At 44.2% G+C, this 17,230-nt stretch overlaps 1 protein-coding gene across 4 annotated transcripts in view; it reads left to right on the top strand.

The window, feature by feature from the left end:
• sash1a (SAM and SH3 domain containing 1a) overlaps positions 1-17,230 on the top strand; it is a 107,668-nt gene that overhangs the window by 28,086 nt on the left and 62,352 nt on the right. For 2 of the 4 annotated variants that reach the window (XM_088361068.1, XM_088361067.1), the window contains exon 1: positions 9,456-10,697. In XM_088361068.1, coding sequence (XP_088217194.1) covers positions 10,200-10,697 — 498 coding nt within the window. In that variant the 5' untranslated portion in view covers positions 9,456-10,199. Of the gene's footprint in view, positions 1-9,451; positions 10,698-17,230 lie in introns of those variants that run through there. The other 2 variants (XM_088361065.1, XM_088361066.1) reach the window with 2 other exon arrangements.

Genomic DNA, 17,230 nt, shown 5'->3' with positions numbered 1-17,230 from the left:
AGTTATAAAAACCTTTCTCAATACCATTTATCAAAAATGTCTAGTTATGTCTTCTTTATTGATTTGGTGTGTAGGTATAATTATAAGCTTAGTGTTTCTTTTATTGATTTAATATGTGAATATACTTTTCTGCTTATGTACTTTATTCAATGAAGTTTGAGCATATCTGTTTTTGTAGCTAGGTAGGACTTTTTGTATTTCAACCCCATTCCTTCACTACTTTTTGAAAAATATTGTCTTGGTAAACATGTCAAAATATAAATTCCATGGAAAGGAACATTTTCATTGTGTGGTGGGAAAAAAACACCTGAAACTTCCCCGTTAGCATTTAGCAAGACTTAAACGGTTGAAAACAGAAAAAGCAAATGACAGAATATTCTTTTTATTGATTTCGATATATAACGTGACATTACAAAAATGCAGGCATGATTTTTGTCCAATTTTGCTAATCTACATTTTCGTGTCTGTAGCTTTAAAAGCCTATGTCACTGACTAACATGGGCAGACATTTTATCAAAAAAAAAAAAAAAGGTCTTATACTCCAACAAGTCCTGGTGTAGGCTGCAACCTGTTGTGCAAATATCTGTCCTAGCATGAATCTCGATTTGCCTTCGTCTGCAAAAAAGACTTGCGGGATGACTCGCAGCCTGGCCGATATATCTTTATAACGCCGCATGGGCGGCTGTAAACTTTGCACTTTTATTTGACAAAGTGGATAAATCTCCACACTAATTTGTCAGCCAGGGCGCAGAAAGACATTGAAAACGGTCATCCTCGAAAAGGTTGGTCCTCAATAAATATCGGTGTCATAAACTTGCCTTTTTTTTTTTTTTATCGCGTGCAAGATGCTGCGGGCAATCTTTGCTCTCGGAGAAAAAAAAAAAAAGCATCTCAGACATCTAGTTCATTTTTTTTCTCACTATGGGCTTATCTCTTGTAAGGCAAAATAAAGATGCAAAGTTCTTGGCTCCTCTCATGTGTAATGATACCAACGTGTCCTGCGGTGAGCCGAATCTTAAATCCAGCCTTGTTTTCTTGGATCTGCTAAACTCTATTTTCGCTTTCCTTCTGGAACGGACACAATTAAGATTTCCTACAACACTGCCAAAGTCCCCAGCGCCCCCCCCTTCCCCCTGTCCTCCCCCCACCACTAATGTAACCAAAGTGCTGAATCTGAAATTTCACTGACGTTCTGCACTGAATTATTTGGCGGGGGTGGGGGGGGCGATCAATTTTGATGGACTTTTAATGTAGTGTCGAAAGAAATTCGCTCGACGACCTCCGCATCCGAGAGGTTGTTTGCGAAGCTCCGGAGGGAACATGTCTCGGTTGCGGTTAACAAGCCACAAATGGAAATCTTGTTGAGTCGGTCTCGGTTTTTGATAAGCGGGCTGCGGTACTGCGAGCATAGTCTTTGTGTCCACTCGATGAGCCGATCCCTCAAAGTTCTCCGAAACGAAGTGCGCCCCATTTGTCATTATCCTGTTGGGGAAAATCATTAAGTTGGAATGAAATCTTTACCCGCAGCCATCATCGTCTCTGCCTTAATGACTCCCAGAGAAAAATGAACCGTCAGATGCAAAGATGAAGCCATCCGTTGAGCCTCGTGTTCGATATCCAATTTGCATGTGCACGTTTTCTTTTTGTTTTTTAACCTCCACAAAGACGTCAAGCAGCAATGATGATTCAAAAAAAAAAAAGTTAGGCCTTCCTGACCATTTTCACATTTAACGACATTTAATGACATTGTTTCCTTTTATTAGGAATCACGGCAGTTAATCTTTTTGTCCACCAAGCGATTTTCAAGGAGTGCCCCCCCGTCCTCCACGTCTACATCCTTCCCATTACCGAAACCCAGTGGACCTAGCAGATAGGTCAAAATGCTGTGCGCTCTATTCATTAAGATAGCATGTTTGCCAAAGTGGGCTGGCAGCCATCATTTTCCCATCCATTTGAGACGGGATTTATTACAGAGAGACTTGCCGTGTCTAATTGCTCTTTTGTCCGTGGTTCTCCCGAGGTTCTGACACCAGCAAAGACCGTTGAATGACAAATCCAGTGTGGTAGAAGTAGAGTATTAATTCTATAATTCAGTGTTTATTTCTGTTTGCCTTGTTTTATTTTTATTTTTATTACAGCTGCCATTCCAAATGCCACGCATCCTTCCACTCACAAGTCAAACAATAACGGACTCCTCCGATTATGACTCGCGATTAAGATGGCAGGAATGGCCATCAGCCATGTGTCAAGCCGGTGTAGACCCGCAGCCGGATGCCAGATGCGGAGGCTCGATGCCATGATCCATATTCATTATGCAGGCTCGGGTACACCGCCATGGCGTATTAGCACTCTCGCCCATGGAATTAAACGGCTGTCCTCCGAGCACGGCGATGGCCTTTGAGCCATCAAATCTCTGCCGGCGAGTTCCTCAGGCGCTGCGCTCCGAGGTCAAAGATGAGGCGGGTCTTATTAAAGTAAAGCTCAAGGCAATAACGAGAGTCCTATTGCCAGATAATTCTCTCCGAGGTTTCCACGATAATGGCTTCCCGCTACTAAGCGGCGGCTTAGTGCGTTCTCAGACTGAACATAAGACCATTGAGGCTGCCGGTCATTTTAAACACATTTCAAACCAGAGAAGTTAATTTTTTGACGACCGTCCGACCCGTTTCAGAAAATGACTTTATTACGTGTTTATTGAGCCGTCTCTTTGTACACAAATCTTGTCGGTTCATTAAGCCGGCGGGCCTTGTGAGCTTTCTTTTCATAGCACAATAAATACATTCTCCTTTTAACTGTTGCTTTGTCCCGCGAGTTATAATTGGGAATCTCTTTATTTTTCTTTCACTCCCGTGTGTGCCCGCGTTTTAGTCCTCGGGAAAGGCTTTGGGCGATGAAAACGCGCCGCTAATTTATGAGCAGATTGTAAACAGGAAATGCTGACATTCCTACGGATGCGTACAAGCCAGCCTGAATTTTCACATAATTTCATGTTATGCCAATAAGACAAATAAGTCAACATGTTCAAAAAAAGGAGAAGGAAGAATCTATTGCTTGTTTTTTCCTACCCCTTTTATATATCATAATTCTTAACGTGGTTGCTGATTAGTTTTTTCGAGGTACAGAAACTTGATCTATCAGAGGAAGATAATTTTGGAAATGAAAAACAGTTTATACAATAATATTCTGGAAAGAAAAATAAATAAATAAGATATGGACTATATAGCTGAAAACAGACCAGCCAAAGATTTCAATTACTATAATTTTCTAGTGTAACATTTTTAAAGTGTTCTTTGAATTGGGCAATGTGTTTACTTTCTTTGATCATTACAGGTAAATTATTCCATAGCCTTACCCCATTGACACCTTAGGTTGTAAAAGATTCCCTCTCCTTCTTAGATTGTGATCACTTTCTCTTTCTATGAACCATTTTTGTATATTATTCGGGAGTAATTTTGTTTTAGCTTTATAAGTAATTTGTGCGGTCTTGAAATCTACCAAATCCATAAATTTTAATGTTTGTAATTTAATAAATAAATTATTTGTGTGTTCACAATAGCCAACATTGTTGATAATTCCACCGTAATTTTCGGACTAAAACTTGCTCCGGAATATAGGTCGCATTAGCCATAAAATGCACATAAAACAAAAAACATATATAAGTCGCTCCGGAGCATAAGTCGCATTTTGGGGGGAAATTTATTCGACAAAATCCAACACCAAGAACAGACATGAACGAGCAGCAACAGGCTAAACGAAAGGTATGCTAACGTGACATAAACACAAATGAAGAGCTGAGAACGGGCCTAACGTAACATTCAGAGTTATTAAAAATAACTATTACATAAATAACACGTTTATAAAACCATCTGTGTCACTCCAATTCATCAAATCCATCGATCGTCCTTTGTCAACAATGGGTGCGCGCTTGCACTTCAAAATATTCCACAGGCCCATATAACAATATATAAATTAGATATCAAATAAATATTATACAAGCAATAATATTATTAAACCATCTGTGCACTCTAAATCATTAAATCCATCGATCAAATTCCTTGTCCTTTGTCAACAACGCCGCGTGTGCGCCCTGACGTCAGCCTCGTAGTTATTCCACAGATCTAGTATATAACTATATTGTTGCATTAACAAAGTACAAGGAAAGACGTGGGTTTGGTAAACGGCTCTTTATTTAACAAAACAAACTTCCAGGTGTGTGGCGGCGTGGACTTCCAGCCACGGAGGTGGAAGAGAGCTCCATAGAATAGGACCGGGCGTGCGTAGAAGCCATGACCGAGCCCCATCCACCGTCCCCGGACAGCCACCCGGCCGAGCGCCGGCCCCCGACTTCTATCCACGGAAGTGAAAGAGAGCTCCGTAGGGTAGGACCGGGCGTGCGTAAAAGCCATAATAGTTTTTCAAACCTTCTGTGTCACTCCAAATCGTTAAATCCTTCAAACTCTTCGTCCTCCGTGTCACTTAGAAACAAAGCCGCTAATGATGCCGGTAGTACGTGGGGCCCTTCGTCATCTTCGTCATCCTGTGATCACTCTTTGTCCTTTTTGTAAACAACCGCCGTGCCACACCGCGTCGCGCTGCTGACGTCACTTGAAATTCAAATTACAGTAATCCCTTGCTACATCACGGTTCGTTTATCGCGGCTTCACTTTTTTTTTTTTTTCTGAAAATTTTTGAAAAAAAACACAAATAAGTCGCTCCTCATTATAAGTCGCCCCCCCACCCAAACAATGAAAAAAAAACGCGACTTATAGTTCGAAAATTACGGTAATTGCCTTTTTCTGCATTGTGCATACCGTCTTTAGGCTACCTTTTGCTTGGTGTTTGAAACCATGGCCTCAAATACTTATTTGAAATTTTCAATACAAGAGTTGGGTGCTCTATAAACACAGCTCACAATGACATTCTTCATTTTACCCACATCAATTTCAACAGTAATACATTCACATAAGTCATCAATAACAGTTGTCATGCTTTCTACAATCCTATACTTTAACCTACTGTCTATATACAGTGCAACTCCTCCACCCTTTTTATTTGCCCTCTTCACAAAATTGAAATTATATCCTTCTAATTCAAAATTGGTCCCTTTGTCATGGCTAAGCCAACTCTCAGAAATGGCAATTATATTGAATTGCATGGTGTAATGCTGTAAATAGTTTTTAATCTTATCAAAGTTTGCGTGTAAACTCCTACTGTTGAAGTGTATTATTGATATATCTTGCTCTAAGTTGAATTTCTCCTTGAATTGATTTTCAGTGTAATAACAACAGTTGCTAGTTACATAGTCAAAGAAATTGCTTTCCGGGTCTATATCTATATCCTGTACCTGCATGGTAATTGTTTAAGGTGAACGCAAACAGTCGTCTTCCCATCCACACACATCCAAATTTGAGCACATACACACCCACAGCTCAACGTCCACACACACACGCACCCGCACACGCATGCACACATTTCATTTGTAATGGCAGCCAAATGGGTGAGACAATTTAACCAATATAAGTCCAGCAAAAAAGTTGCGTAATGGTGGTATAAAAAATCTGCAGGTGTATTTATGAAAAACAAGTCCAGTTTGAGTTCATGGGGGATATTGAAAGAAAGTGTGATTGTGATAGAGTCAGTCGGCGTTCTTAGCCAAAAAAGAAAAAATACCAGTAATCCGGCATAGTATGTAGCAAGACACCTACTCACCACTACCAAGCCGTGCTCTTCAAGTGCGAAAAAGGCATCCACAAGATAAAAAAAAAGAGTACTTCCAAGATGAATCCAGCAACAATAGGATAGAACTGTTTCCAGTAATTCCCAAAAACAATTGGCGGAAGGATACCGAACATTGACAAAAATAATAAAACTGGGCAGCTAGAGGATGTTCTATTCGGCTATGCAGTTTCATATTTCTCCAGGTCTTTGAGGTCCCGGATAAGCAGGACCCTCGCCTCCTCATCAAGTGAACCATTTGTGCGAATCCAGATTTTACAGTCTCTTGTCCATGTTGAATAGATTTTCTTTTGTTTCTTCAGAACCCTCGCACGTTTGGCTATCTCGGCGTTCCTCTTCGTAAGGTGTTTGTTCACGTACACCTGTGTGTTCTTCAGTTTCCTTCCTTGTTTCAAAAGCTCCGTTTTGTGTCTTCTGTTTACAAATCTCAGAATGATGGTTCACTCTGATTGTGCATTTCTTTTGGGAAGAGTATGGCAGGCAGCGATACTCTCCTTAAGATGATGTCGTTTCTGTTGAAGAACTGAATCACCTGTTCCTCCAGCGACTGCTTTTCTCCCTCAGTCAAGTCCGCATCGTTGTTCTCTCCTCGGGTGACGTTGGAGTATGTGCGGTGTGTTGTTTTCAGACCACTGATGATCACGTCCTCTTTCCGTGTATATTACTCCAACTCGTCAACTCTCTTTTCCAACTCCGCAATTTTCTCGTCCTTCAGCGCGAGTAGGTTGTTTAGTTTCCTCGCATCTTCAACCAGACCGCATATTTTTCCGACATTTTCCACCATTCCATCCATTTTCTTTCCCAGGTCTTTCAAGGCCTTCTTAATCTCCTCCATTTTATCATAGTCATCGTCATGTGCCTCCTCCTTCGCCGCCGGTCCGCCATCTTTTAATCAAGTCACTCCGGCGTTTTAGGAGAACCACTTGGAGCTCAAGGTCTTGTTGATTTTTCATCGAAGAATACAAGCGAGCTCGACGGCACAGCAGGGGCTTACACTGCGTCTTGATTCTGCTTGCAAATTTACTGACAGCTGGATTAGGAAGTGATCACCTGACCTAAAGATGAGCTAAGCCTGAACTTCAAACATCGTATTTCCAATCAGTGGCAAATAAGGGCAAACTAATTTTTATAAGTTGTTCGCAATTGCTAGCGATTGACCTGTATATGCGACATTGGCACTAAGTGGCTGGATTCCAGTTGACGTATGTAAACATCAACAGCAGTGTTGAAATTACGATTTTGATGAACACTTGGGTCGAGAAACTACAGCGGTTTGATTGATGGCTTCGCTCGCACTTCAGACTAACACGGACAAGAAGACCCGCCGCCCGGCTCGATTGATTCCGCGGAATGATTGGCAGGTGTCCAACTCCTCGCGTGAACCCGAAAGCGGCAGACTCTGCCTTCGGTTGACGTTTGACTGCCAGCAACTTGACGTTGGGGCCCTGATGTTTGCTTCACCTCTGCTCTCCAGAGATTCGAGCTCGGCCAACCTTTTGTAATTTAAAGCGCACCAAGGCGGCTTTTTTTTTCTCTCTTCGTGTCGGCGGGCTGTAATGAGATCCCCTCAACGTCCCAGTTTAGCAACCTCCGGGGAGCCTTCCGAACTGTTTAAGTTGCCTTTTATTGCATCTCAAGATGATGTTTATTTACCAGATCCTGACTCGGGTTCAAGTCGAGTTTATTCCGTCATCCACGTGGTTGCGGATGTTCCTCATCTCGATGTTAGCCACGGAAAACAGACGAGACAGAGTGACATGCGCGCTCATTACGGGCAACCCTCAGTTCGCTTGGGGATTGTTTCCTCTCATCTTCCTCCGGCCAAGCCTCACATTTATAACAGGAACGATTTGACCAAAGAAAACCGCCAGTGCGTCCACACTATTGAATTTGTACAAACACAATATGAATATTTCTTTTCCTCTTTTCTAAAGATTGCGGCTAATCAGTAAAATTGGTGTCTAGGCTTAGAAAAATAGTTACATAGTTTCTTATGGGAGACAGTGACTGACAAATTGGAGGTTGACTTCGACCCGCGTCTCCACCGTGGTTCAGGTTCACACCCCGAGTTGCAATTGTTGCACGGCGCCGATTATCTCATCGCCTCACCTGACTGACACAAACTGGCATTTGTGTTTTTTCTCCATCCGCCTCGAAGAAGAACCTCCATTTCTATCAGGAGGCTGACAATCAGCCCCGTGCCCCTCCCTTTCCTCCTTCTGACAAAAGCCTCAGCATCACGGTGGACAGAAACCATTCCCCGCTTCAAAGGCTTCTCAAATTGAGGTCTGGAAAGGTGCGACGGAGACCCATAAAGCCAAAATTTCACTCTGCTAAAAAAAATCTCCACCTTCCAATACTAATGCGCAGCTTTTCTTGTTACGGAGGCGTACAGCCCAGACTGTATCTTGACAGCTATTGTCTGTCAGCCTACCCCCCCCCCCCTCCCCCAGCTGCGTCGACTCCCAACCTTTCAGTCTCTCAATCAACATTCAAAGCGGCGCACGCGGATTCATTTTCACCAGCGCTCTGCAGTTTTATCCTATTTATGCAGCTTGTGATGCAGCAGCGGTTTTGGAGCCGACCCAAGCCAGCCTAGTGGAAATATAAGAGTCCTGGCAATGTCCGCACGCGGCCGCCACCGAGCGCCGCACCAGTCTGCCCTCGATCCATCTGTCACCGAGCGAGCATGCCCCCCGCCCACCACACAACTTGCTTCTGTTACCAATCTCGATGCGTGTCGTTAAAGCGATGACAAAACCAGAGCGAGGCTCATTTTCTTTTACGGCTTGCCGTTGATAGATTTATTTAGCTATATTAAGTAAACCGAACGAATAAACCGAAAAGGAAACCTGCGCTTTTCGTTTTTAAGTAGCCGAACAGAAATAATGAATCACAGTGAATGCCAAATACGCTTTTTCAGACAGATTCTGAGATGACCAGCTCGGTTTTCAACCTGTAGTCAGGCAAAAAAAAAAAAAAAAGCTGGTCTTACAATATCACCCCCCCAAAATATTTTCTTACGGTTTTACCCCTTCTTTAAACACATTTAAACATAAAAAGGCATCTGAAGGATAAACCATTGCCAGACCAGTAAATGCATTAATTAACATGAATTAAAATGTCCTTAGAAAATTTAACATTCCATCTCTGATGATGTTTCTGACATCCCTCCTGTTTGATATTCTCGCCCGCAAGTCTGCGAGTAGCATGTTTGTTCCCTGTCATGTTCTTTGACTCGCATCCTGCTAAGAGCCGAGACACTCGCTGTTGCGTCAAACTGATCCCTAACAAGCTGTCAGCTCAAATTCCATAAAGCACGCATCAGCACTCGCCAACTTGGTGTCCGTTTAGACACACGAGACAGTTCTTGTTCAAACATTGCACACTTTTTGGAACCGTGTTCGGATTCATGAGATTGCCGAGCGGCGTTGCCAGACAGGTGAACTTGACTTGCTCTGAGATATTTGCAACAATATTTACAGACTCATCATTATTGTTTCCATTATCAAAAGATAGCACACAATGCCCTGCTATTTCTCTTTTTTATATACTTAAACAGTACCACTGCGCATTATCAATTTCAAACTCAACTCCCTACAATCACGATACCGCTTGTGTGCAGTTCCTCTTATCGCCTTAAGGGGGAGCGCTAAGGTGCTGGAGACACGAGCTTGTAATGTAGTACGTAATGTTTGAATGAGTGAGTGAGTGAGCGTCGACGGACACTCGAGAGGGCGAGAGAGAGACAGAGACAAAAATCACAGTAAACAGTGCACCGATGACGTGAAGTCCACGGATGGACAACTGGCTTGCAAATCCTTTAAAGAGCTCCCTCTCAACTTTGCGCAAGTTGTTGAACGCGTCACGATCCGTGTCTTTCTTCGAAGGGGGGCGTGGACGTCGGAGGAGCTGCAGCGTGCAACCAGCCAGCCAGTCAGTCAGCCAGTCAGTCAGTCAGGCTTGCATGTTGCCTCTTGGCAGCACTTCCAGCTTGGAGTGAGTGACGTGCGCGCCGGAGGAGCGCGCTTGGACGGACCTCGGTTGCTCGCTGCAAATCCACGTTTGTGATGTGTTGCGCGCGGGTGGCTTTTTTTTAGTGTCACGAAAACCGGTCGTGCGAGTATTTTCAACCTGTGTTTTGGAAATATTTATTTATTTATTGTGAACGTCGGGGATGGCCCTTTGGATTCCGAAGTGAGGATCTATCGCGTGTCGACATTGGCAGGTGTTGCGTTCACACGGACTTTAACCAACTCGGCGTGGACGGATTACAGCGCCTATTCTCTTTTTTTTCCCCCTCACGGAAATGTGTTCACTTGTGTTTTAATCCACTAAAGGGGGGGGAGGGGGGGGGGTCTTAGAGGGAGGTTGGGAGATCTCACGATGCGTTCTAGGCGCCGGGCTGGAAAGTGAGCGTCACTTTTATCTCCTTATTGCCTGCAGGCAAAAACGACGAAACCATGACAAGCAACGGACCTGTGATCGTCTACGAGTGGCTCAAGACGCTGCAGTTGGCCCAGTACGTGGAAGCATTCGTGGATAATGGCTATGACGACCTGGAGGTGTGCAAGCAGATCGGCGACCCGGACCTGGACGCTATCGGCGTTTACGTCGCGCACCACCGCCACCGGATCCACGACGCGGTGCGGCGTCTCAAGGAAGAAGCGAGAGACGCGGCGAGCGGGCTGTACTTCACCCTGGAGCCCATGCCGCCTTCCGCGGATGTCTACACCGGCCACATGGTGGACCAGTACGAGTCTAAACTGCGCGCATCCAAGTCGTGGACCGAACCGGCGCGCGGTGTTGGCTACATGGGCGCGCACAGGAACCTGACCCTGGGCAGCAGCAGCAACAGGAGGGAGGTGGTCATCTACCCCAAGCTCAAACTCAAGATTATGATCCGGGATAAACTCATCAGGGACGGCATCAACCTGGCCAGGACGCCCTACTCCAATAAGGTAGGAGGGATGAGAACCCCCGCTGATACTTAACAACACAAATGCATCAAACTTCAACGCAATTATAGAAAGCATCACTATAAAATACAATTACAACATAAGAACGGTCAATTTGCATTTTATAACATGCTAAAACTCAAGAGATTTGCTTTGACAAGTTTTCCCATTCAACAAGACGATGAAAAAAATGTTGATGTCATTGAGGGCAAGTGTACTGAGCTCTGTGAGGACGAATTTGAAAGCTCATCAAGAAACAGTCCCGTCGCTAATACAGTTTCAAGTTTGGGTGTGCACTATAGAGGATATGCACTGACGTCACAGATCGGGGCGGCCATTATTGTTTGGGTGGCAAAAGCCTCGTCCGCTGCCACTGGACGCGTGAGGATGGCGGCCTGGGTGGGTGTCGTGAGTGAATATTTCGTCCAGTTGGACCAAGACAGCTGCAATAGATACATCGAAAAGTTGAAAAAATATAACATTCGTGTTCATCCGCTGTGGAAACCAACCAAGCAAGAACGCCACCAGCTCAAGCGTAGCAGGAGCTGGGACAGCAAGCGTTTGGTCCTCTGATAAGGCGACATTTCCGCCAGTAACATATCCAGACATTTACAACTATTTGATAGATTGTTCAAGTCCATACCAAGGAAGACCTCAGAGCGTACAAGAGTTTGCAACGATATCGCTACCTGACTGCTGGTCATGTCCATTCCGTTGAGTCACAGCCAGTGGAGCGAAACGGAGAAGATGCCAGCCATGGCAGTACATAATATAATAATAATATATTATAATTGTAGATATGTGAACATTTTAATTATTAGAAACTAGCAATTGGACAAACATACTGTAATGAAGCTGTGTAATTATGTATTTCTTAGGTCATAGCCGAGTAGCAGCAGCAAGAAAAAGGGAAAATCCTAGCAATACCTCACAGATTAATGTTGACGTCAATAAAACAAAATTACGTACCTCCCACAAAGTGATCTGAGCAGATGTAAGAATAAATAGTTGGCTTCCAAATGTTGGAGCTGCTGCGGCCATGTTCCGCCCTACGAAGCGCCGCCACCCAGCTATCCTTTCTGGTCTGGTCTGCAGGGAACCGATATAACTTCTTGGTATCGCTTTTTTAGAAGCGATAGGCACACCCTATGGCACAACAACTCTTCACCATTGTTTAAGTTGCCTACGTAACAACTCTGCCACGATTTGCCACCGATAAAATGCTAAAAATGCTCTAGTACCAGCCTTGACCCTATTAGCGCTCGCCGCTTTTTGCCACCCAAACAAACCGTCTGCCGGTCTGTGACGTCACGTGCATATCCCCTATTGATTTAGAAGGTGCTGAGCAGATTTGATTGACATGGCAACACATAGCGGCTGAAATCCAAGTGGACAATCTAATTGCTGCAAGTGCTGGAATATTTTGGCCTGTAGAGAAGACATAAGAGGCTTGAAGTAAATGTCAGCGCGTTGAGGTGGCGCCGCCACACTGTCAGCCTGTCACCGTGACCGATGGGGAAGCAGTCGGTGCGGATCAATAAGCACGCGGTGGATCTCCCAAGGAGGTTTCATCATGCCTATGATTTCCTACGAGGGAAAAGGGGCGGAGCAAAGATGCAGACGGTCCCAACCAATTTGATTGTAAATTGCGAGCTCCGAGTTGTGATCTCAAGTGTCTGAATAAAGCGGCCAGTATTCGCTGACAAAGATGCCCTTTCAGTTCCACGTCTCCAGGCTTTAGCGGTGCTTTTGTCTTGCCCATTTAGAGCGAAGCTTTGGCATTGGACCTCGAGGGAGGTCAATGTTTTGAATTGGCTCCAGTCCAGTGCTCCCCCCCAAAGTGGGAAAGATAGAGTCGTGACCAGCTGATGGAGCTCTAACCAACTGGCTTTTGATTGGTCTGGAGATAAGATGAGATACACCCCCCCTTATCCTTTTCACAGGGGGCAATTACAGTACACACCATGTCAGTCACAAGGGACATCCGTTGTATAGCACAACCGAGTCCCCGCATCTTCCTCTAAAGCTGGCTCGTCTTTGTCATGCTTAAATACCCAAAACAAAACCGATTCCCACCCTTGTGAGACAAGCCATTACCAAACAATTCAGCCAAAGAGCTCAACTGGGGAAAATAAATACGCGCGATCCTTATCAAGACCGCCGAGAGCACTTGTCTGTGAGCAAGGATGATTTCTTCAGGTGTAAATAAACACTTTCGAACTATGTCGTTGCCGCCGCGATCGAATGTTGGCGATGCCACGCGGACAGGCTGAGTCATGCAAAGCTGTTATTATTAGCGGCGGCGGCGGGGGGAAGCGGACGCCGGGCAGGGCCATTGTTTGGGAAGAAGCAGAGGAGTCCTTTCGCCTGTTTTGCATAGCCAATTTCCGTCCATTCAAGCAGACGACGTCCGGCATTGTGCCGACGGCGGTGACGGATGATGATGATGAGACTGAGGTGGCTGTCTGGCGCTTGTAAATAGATGAGCACCTTGTCCTTTATTGTGCTGACGCGCTCCGGCTGGCGAACGCTTCGTGTGGCCGTGAAGGAAGGTTGGCCTTTATGTGACCCAAACACACGACGTTGATCTCAAGGAAAAGCGGACTTTTATTCTTCTGCCGAGCCTCATTGAAAAAAAAAAAAAGGGTTCCTGGATGAACCCTGTAATATGCATGCCGGGCCAGTAGGTGGCGATGTTGCAAAAACGGCTTGCAATTTAACCAAGCACGAAATTAAGACTTTATTGAATACAGCATCGTTATTTTTTCTTTTCGTTGAGCTTCGGGCTCAGCTGGACCTCTGCCAAGACATTTAGTGTGATGTCATCCGTTTCACCTTCAAACACTATTTTTAAAATGCATTTGACATGCTGAAGGGAAAGTTATCTTTTGCAAATCGAGTATGTCCTGTTGCTACAGTTGAGCATTCCAGTGAAGCGTTAAATTTAGCTTCAAAGATTTGGCAAATATTCCTCGCCGTACATAGACAGCTGACATTTGGCCGATAAGAAGGAGGGGAAGATGGGAAAACTGTTGACAACAGCCTCGCTGTTGCCCCCCCTCCCCTTCCCCATTCCAACATTCTGCTGAAAGCACTGTTTGCTTAGTCTTTATTAAAGCGTATGTAAAGGCAGCTTTAACATGTTTTAAAAACCACTCAGAATGTTCGATTGTATTCACCTGTATCCAAATAATATTATAGAATTTGAAATAAAATTGCATTCGTGAGCCAAACGCAGTCAATTTGTGTGTATTTCTTGATCTTTCCTGCCCCTGTCATGAACCGTGTCATTCTGGATCACATGGTACCGTGACGTAGATGATAGGACTCCTCCCATTGTTTACCGATTGATAGCGCGAAGATCCATACAATTTCCTGGTGTTTTGGCTCCAATACTTCACATATAAGCATAATAGAGACAATGGAGCCCCCCCAAGTTCACCCACCCCTCCTCAAAAGTGCCAAGACAGAGCCGTGCAATTGCCAAAAGGGAGATTCTTGGGGCATGAAAATGTTACCTTTATGTTATTTGAAAAATAAAACGTTTAGGCTTATAACTATAGGTGTAACTTCGGTAGTAACATACTGTGTGCAAAGGGAAAATAAGAATTAGCACACCAAAGTAATAATCGTTCATGGGTTTTCCCAGTCCCAAAAATTTATTTATCAAATACATTTTGGGACCCCATAGTGTCTTTATATGCTCTTTAATGGTTTCGTAAAAGTACGCAAGTCATAAAAAAAGCTCTTGAGGACTGCCCCCCTTCTCTGTTATACTGCACGATTGGAGAAAGTCAATTAGCAAAGTGACCTGTTTTCTTTTCGGATTTTTTTTCCCCAGGAAATTAATGCTTAAAAACTCACTCTGGTGTCCAAGGCAGATTTTTTTAAAACATTTTTTTGGACCACTAGGTTTTGGATGTCTTAAAAGCCTTTTGTGAGTCATTAATGACGCGTGCCCGACCCTGTTAAGAGCTTTGTCCACGGCTAATACGATGAACTTTAAACCCTAACCTTATGCTTGGTGCTTGATCATGCACGTTAGCTGAAATGCTCCTCGGAAAGTGAAAAGAAATGTTGAAAAAGTAACAAATATTTTATGGATGTAAAATGAGGCTCATGTGGATTCCCTTTTTTTTTTTTTCATAACAACAGTTTGTTTTCCGCCTAAAGAACAAATCATCTCTAGGGAGCGTTTCAAAATGTGGGAAAAATTTTAATATTATGTGTTTGCAGCTGGCTTGCTCCACTCGAAAAAAAAAAAAAAAAAACACGGGGTGAGAGGTGCTTGCTCTGTTTTTCACATGATCAGGTAACTTGGGAGTTTGCGGACATGTGAATCCAGTTAGTGGGGGGGCGACGACAGTTCACAGGCCTCACATTTACAATTCGCGCTGCGTTCTCCTGTTTCAGCCATACGAGTCCAACGTGATAACCGTTTCAGGAATCGTGCAGATTTCTACCGACGCCCGCAATGGACTTTCAAAAACACAAAACCTGATTTTTCCAAAATCCAGCCGCCAAAGCCACTTTCACTTAACTTTGATAAGCGGTTCAGTCATTAGCCTTACAAAAACACCATCAAATTTCGTAGACATGTGACCTGTTTCCTCAGTCGAGCCGCAAATGAAGCAGGCCAGCAGGCCAGGGAGACGTTAGCTTAGAGCAGTGATTCCGTTTTCCGCTGTTTGCAGAGGAACACGTCCTGATCGCACACGTTCATGACAGATGCATTATCAGAGCTATTCTAGGCCAAGGCTCCCAGACAACCTGTCTACAGAACCACATCTTGTGTGTGTGCGTGTGCGTGTGTCTTTGTGCTACAAAAAAAAAGGTAATGATTAGCTTGCACTTTGTTGTTAGCCGTAAATAGTTAATTTTACTCTACAGGTCATGTCGACGCCCAACCCCCCCTCTAAACTCATAACATTGGTTTTATACGGCACTTAAAATATTCATACGTGTGAACCTCAGGCTACTGTGTGTTCACCAACCACAAACCCCAATGGAAAAATGGAAAATGGGCTCCATGTTAGCAGAAACAATGGTTACTCTTACCAAGAAAGTGTCGCTTTAGTGGTACGATAATATGCTGGGGAGGTTTGTCTGCCGGTCTGCAAAATGTTCCAGTTGAGATTTGCAGAATGTTTTATAATTTTTAGAATTGTAAGGCGGGGATTGGGCTGGTGAGCGACGTGGATGCCTATGAACGAGAACGCCGCGTCGGTTGTCGTGAGTGACACTAACAGTTATTCAATTAATCATCCCAGTACTAATCGGGTCAAAAGCTTCTGTTCAAATTCTCATCTCTGGTTTTTGTTTGGTTTTTGCCGTCGACCTTGAACATGTTGGCAAACCAAGACGTTGCCGTCCCAAAGGGAGCCAAAGTGACAAGCGAGCAGGTGCGAGCATCTGCCGCTGTCACAATGCAGATTGCAGACATGCTGGCGAACGCTTTCAGTCTTTCCCACTCACTCGCCATGCTCATTACTCTGATTACACCGGAGAATTAGCTTTCATAAATAGAAACTGATTTTCTTTTTTTCTTTTTTTTACTGTATTCACTATTCTGAGGCGCCTTGAGGGGTCTCGTGACCTGAAGTGTGGTCATAATTGCCTCTGAGTCCCGCATAGCTCCAAGCAGATAGGTCACACATGCACAAAAGTACTGCAGGTGTTTGGATCAAACAGTCGCCATGGCAACTGTAGATATTTAAAAAACAAAAGCGGTTGCTGTATTGGCATTAAAAAAATACAGTACAAGCTCTCGTGAGTTGATTAAACTGAATTCAAAGATTTGACATTACCGACTTGGCTCACATTTTCCTTATTTTGTTTTATTTTCTGTTCCCGGAGCTCTTTCAGCCATTACACATGTAAATGCTCTCCATGTGTAAGCAAGCTCCCTTTTCATAAGTGCAACTTTGGCCTTCTGAAACAAAACAAAAACCTGACTAAGCACATTGGACGCATTTCCTTCTGGAGGGAGTAATCCTCTTTTTCCAGAGGAAGATGACATCAACATGGAGCGCTGACAGCATTTCCCAAAACTGCGTAAATCACAACTGCTTCCTGGAATGTTTGTATCAGAATTTTGTGGACGTATAGTTGGACCTAACAAGTGATTCTAATTATTTGCATGTAGCTACAGTGCGGCTCATGTCAGTCCATTGATGGTAAACCATCAAAATAAAACATTTTAATCATTATAACGATGCAAAAAAAACTAGTGGACTTTTACCCACAGTAATTTGATTGTTTGTTTCTTATCGATTCATACTTGTGGGGCCCTTTATGGCCCACGTGCTTTAGGTTGTGCACCCCTTGCTTAAACCAGGCCAGTGTGTCATGAGTGAGCGACAGACACGGAGCGCCAGTTTGATGACAGTCTCATCTGGCTTGCAAGGCATGCCAACACTCAACACTTCCTCCCCGAAGCCTAATTGGCCCGTTCCCAAGGTATGAGGGCGGAGCCTGGTTGAAAACTTTGATCCAGGAGACCACACCGGTGTCGACGTCGCAACCTGAAGGCTTTT

This window comes from Syngnathus floridae, chromosome 19 (genome assembly GCF_059516105.1).
Source record: "Syngnathus floridae isolate MCC-2025c chromosome 19, RoL_Sflo_1.0, whole genome shotgun sequence".
Classification (NCBI taxonomy): Eukaryota; Metazoa; Chordata; class Actinopteri; order Syngnathiformes; family Syngnathidae; genus Syngnathus; species Syngnathus floridae.
Note: the sequence above shows the minus strand (reverse complement) of the source record. Positions and strands in the feature narration are given on the sequence as shown.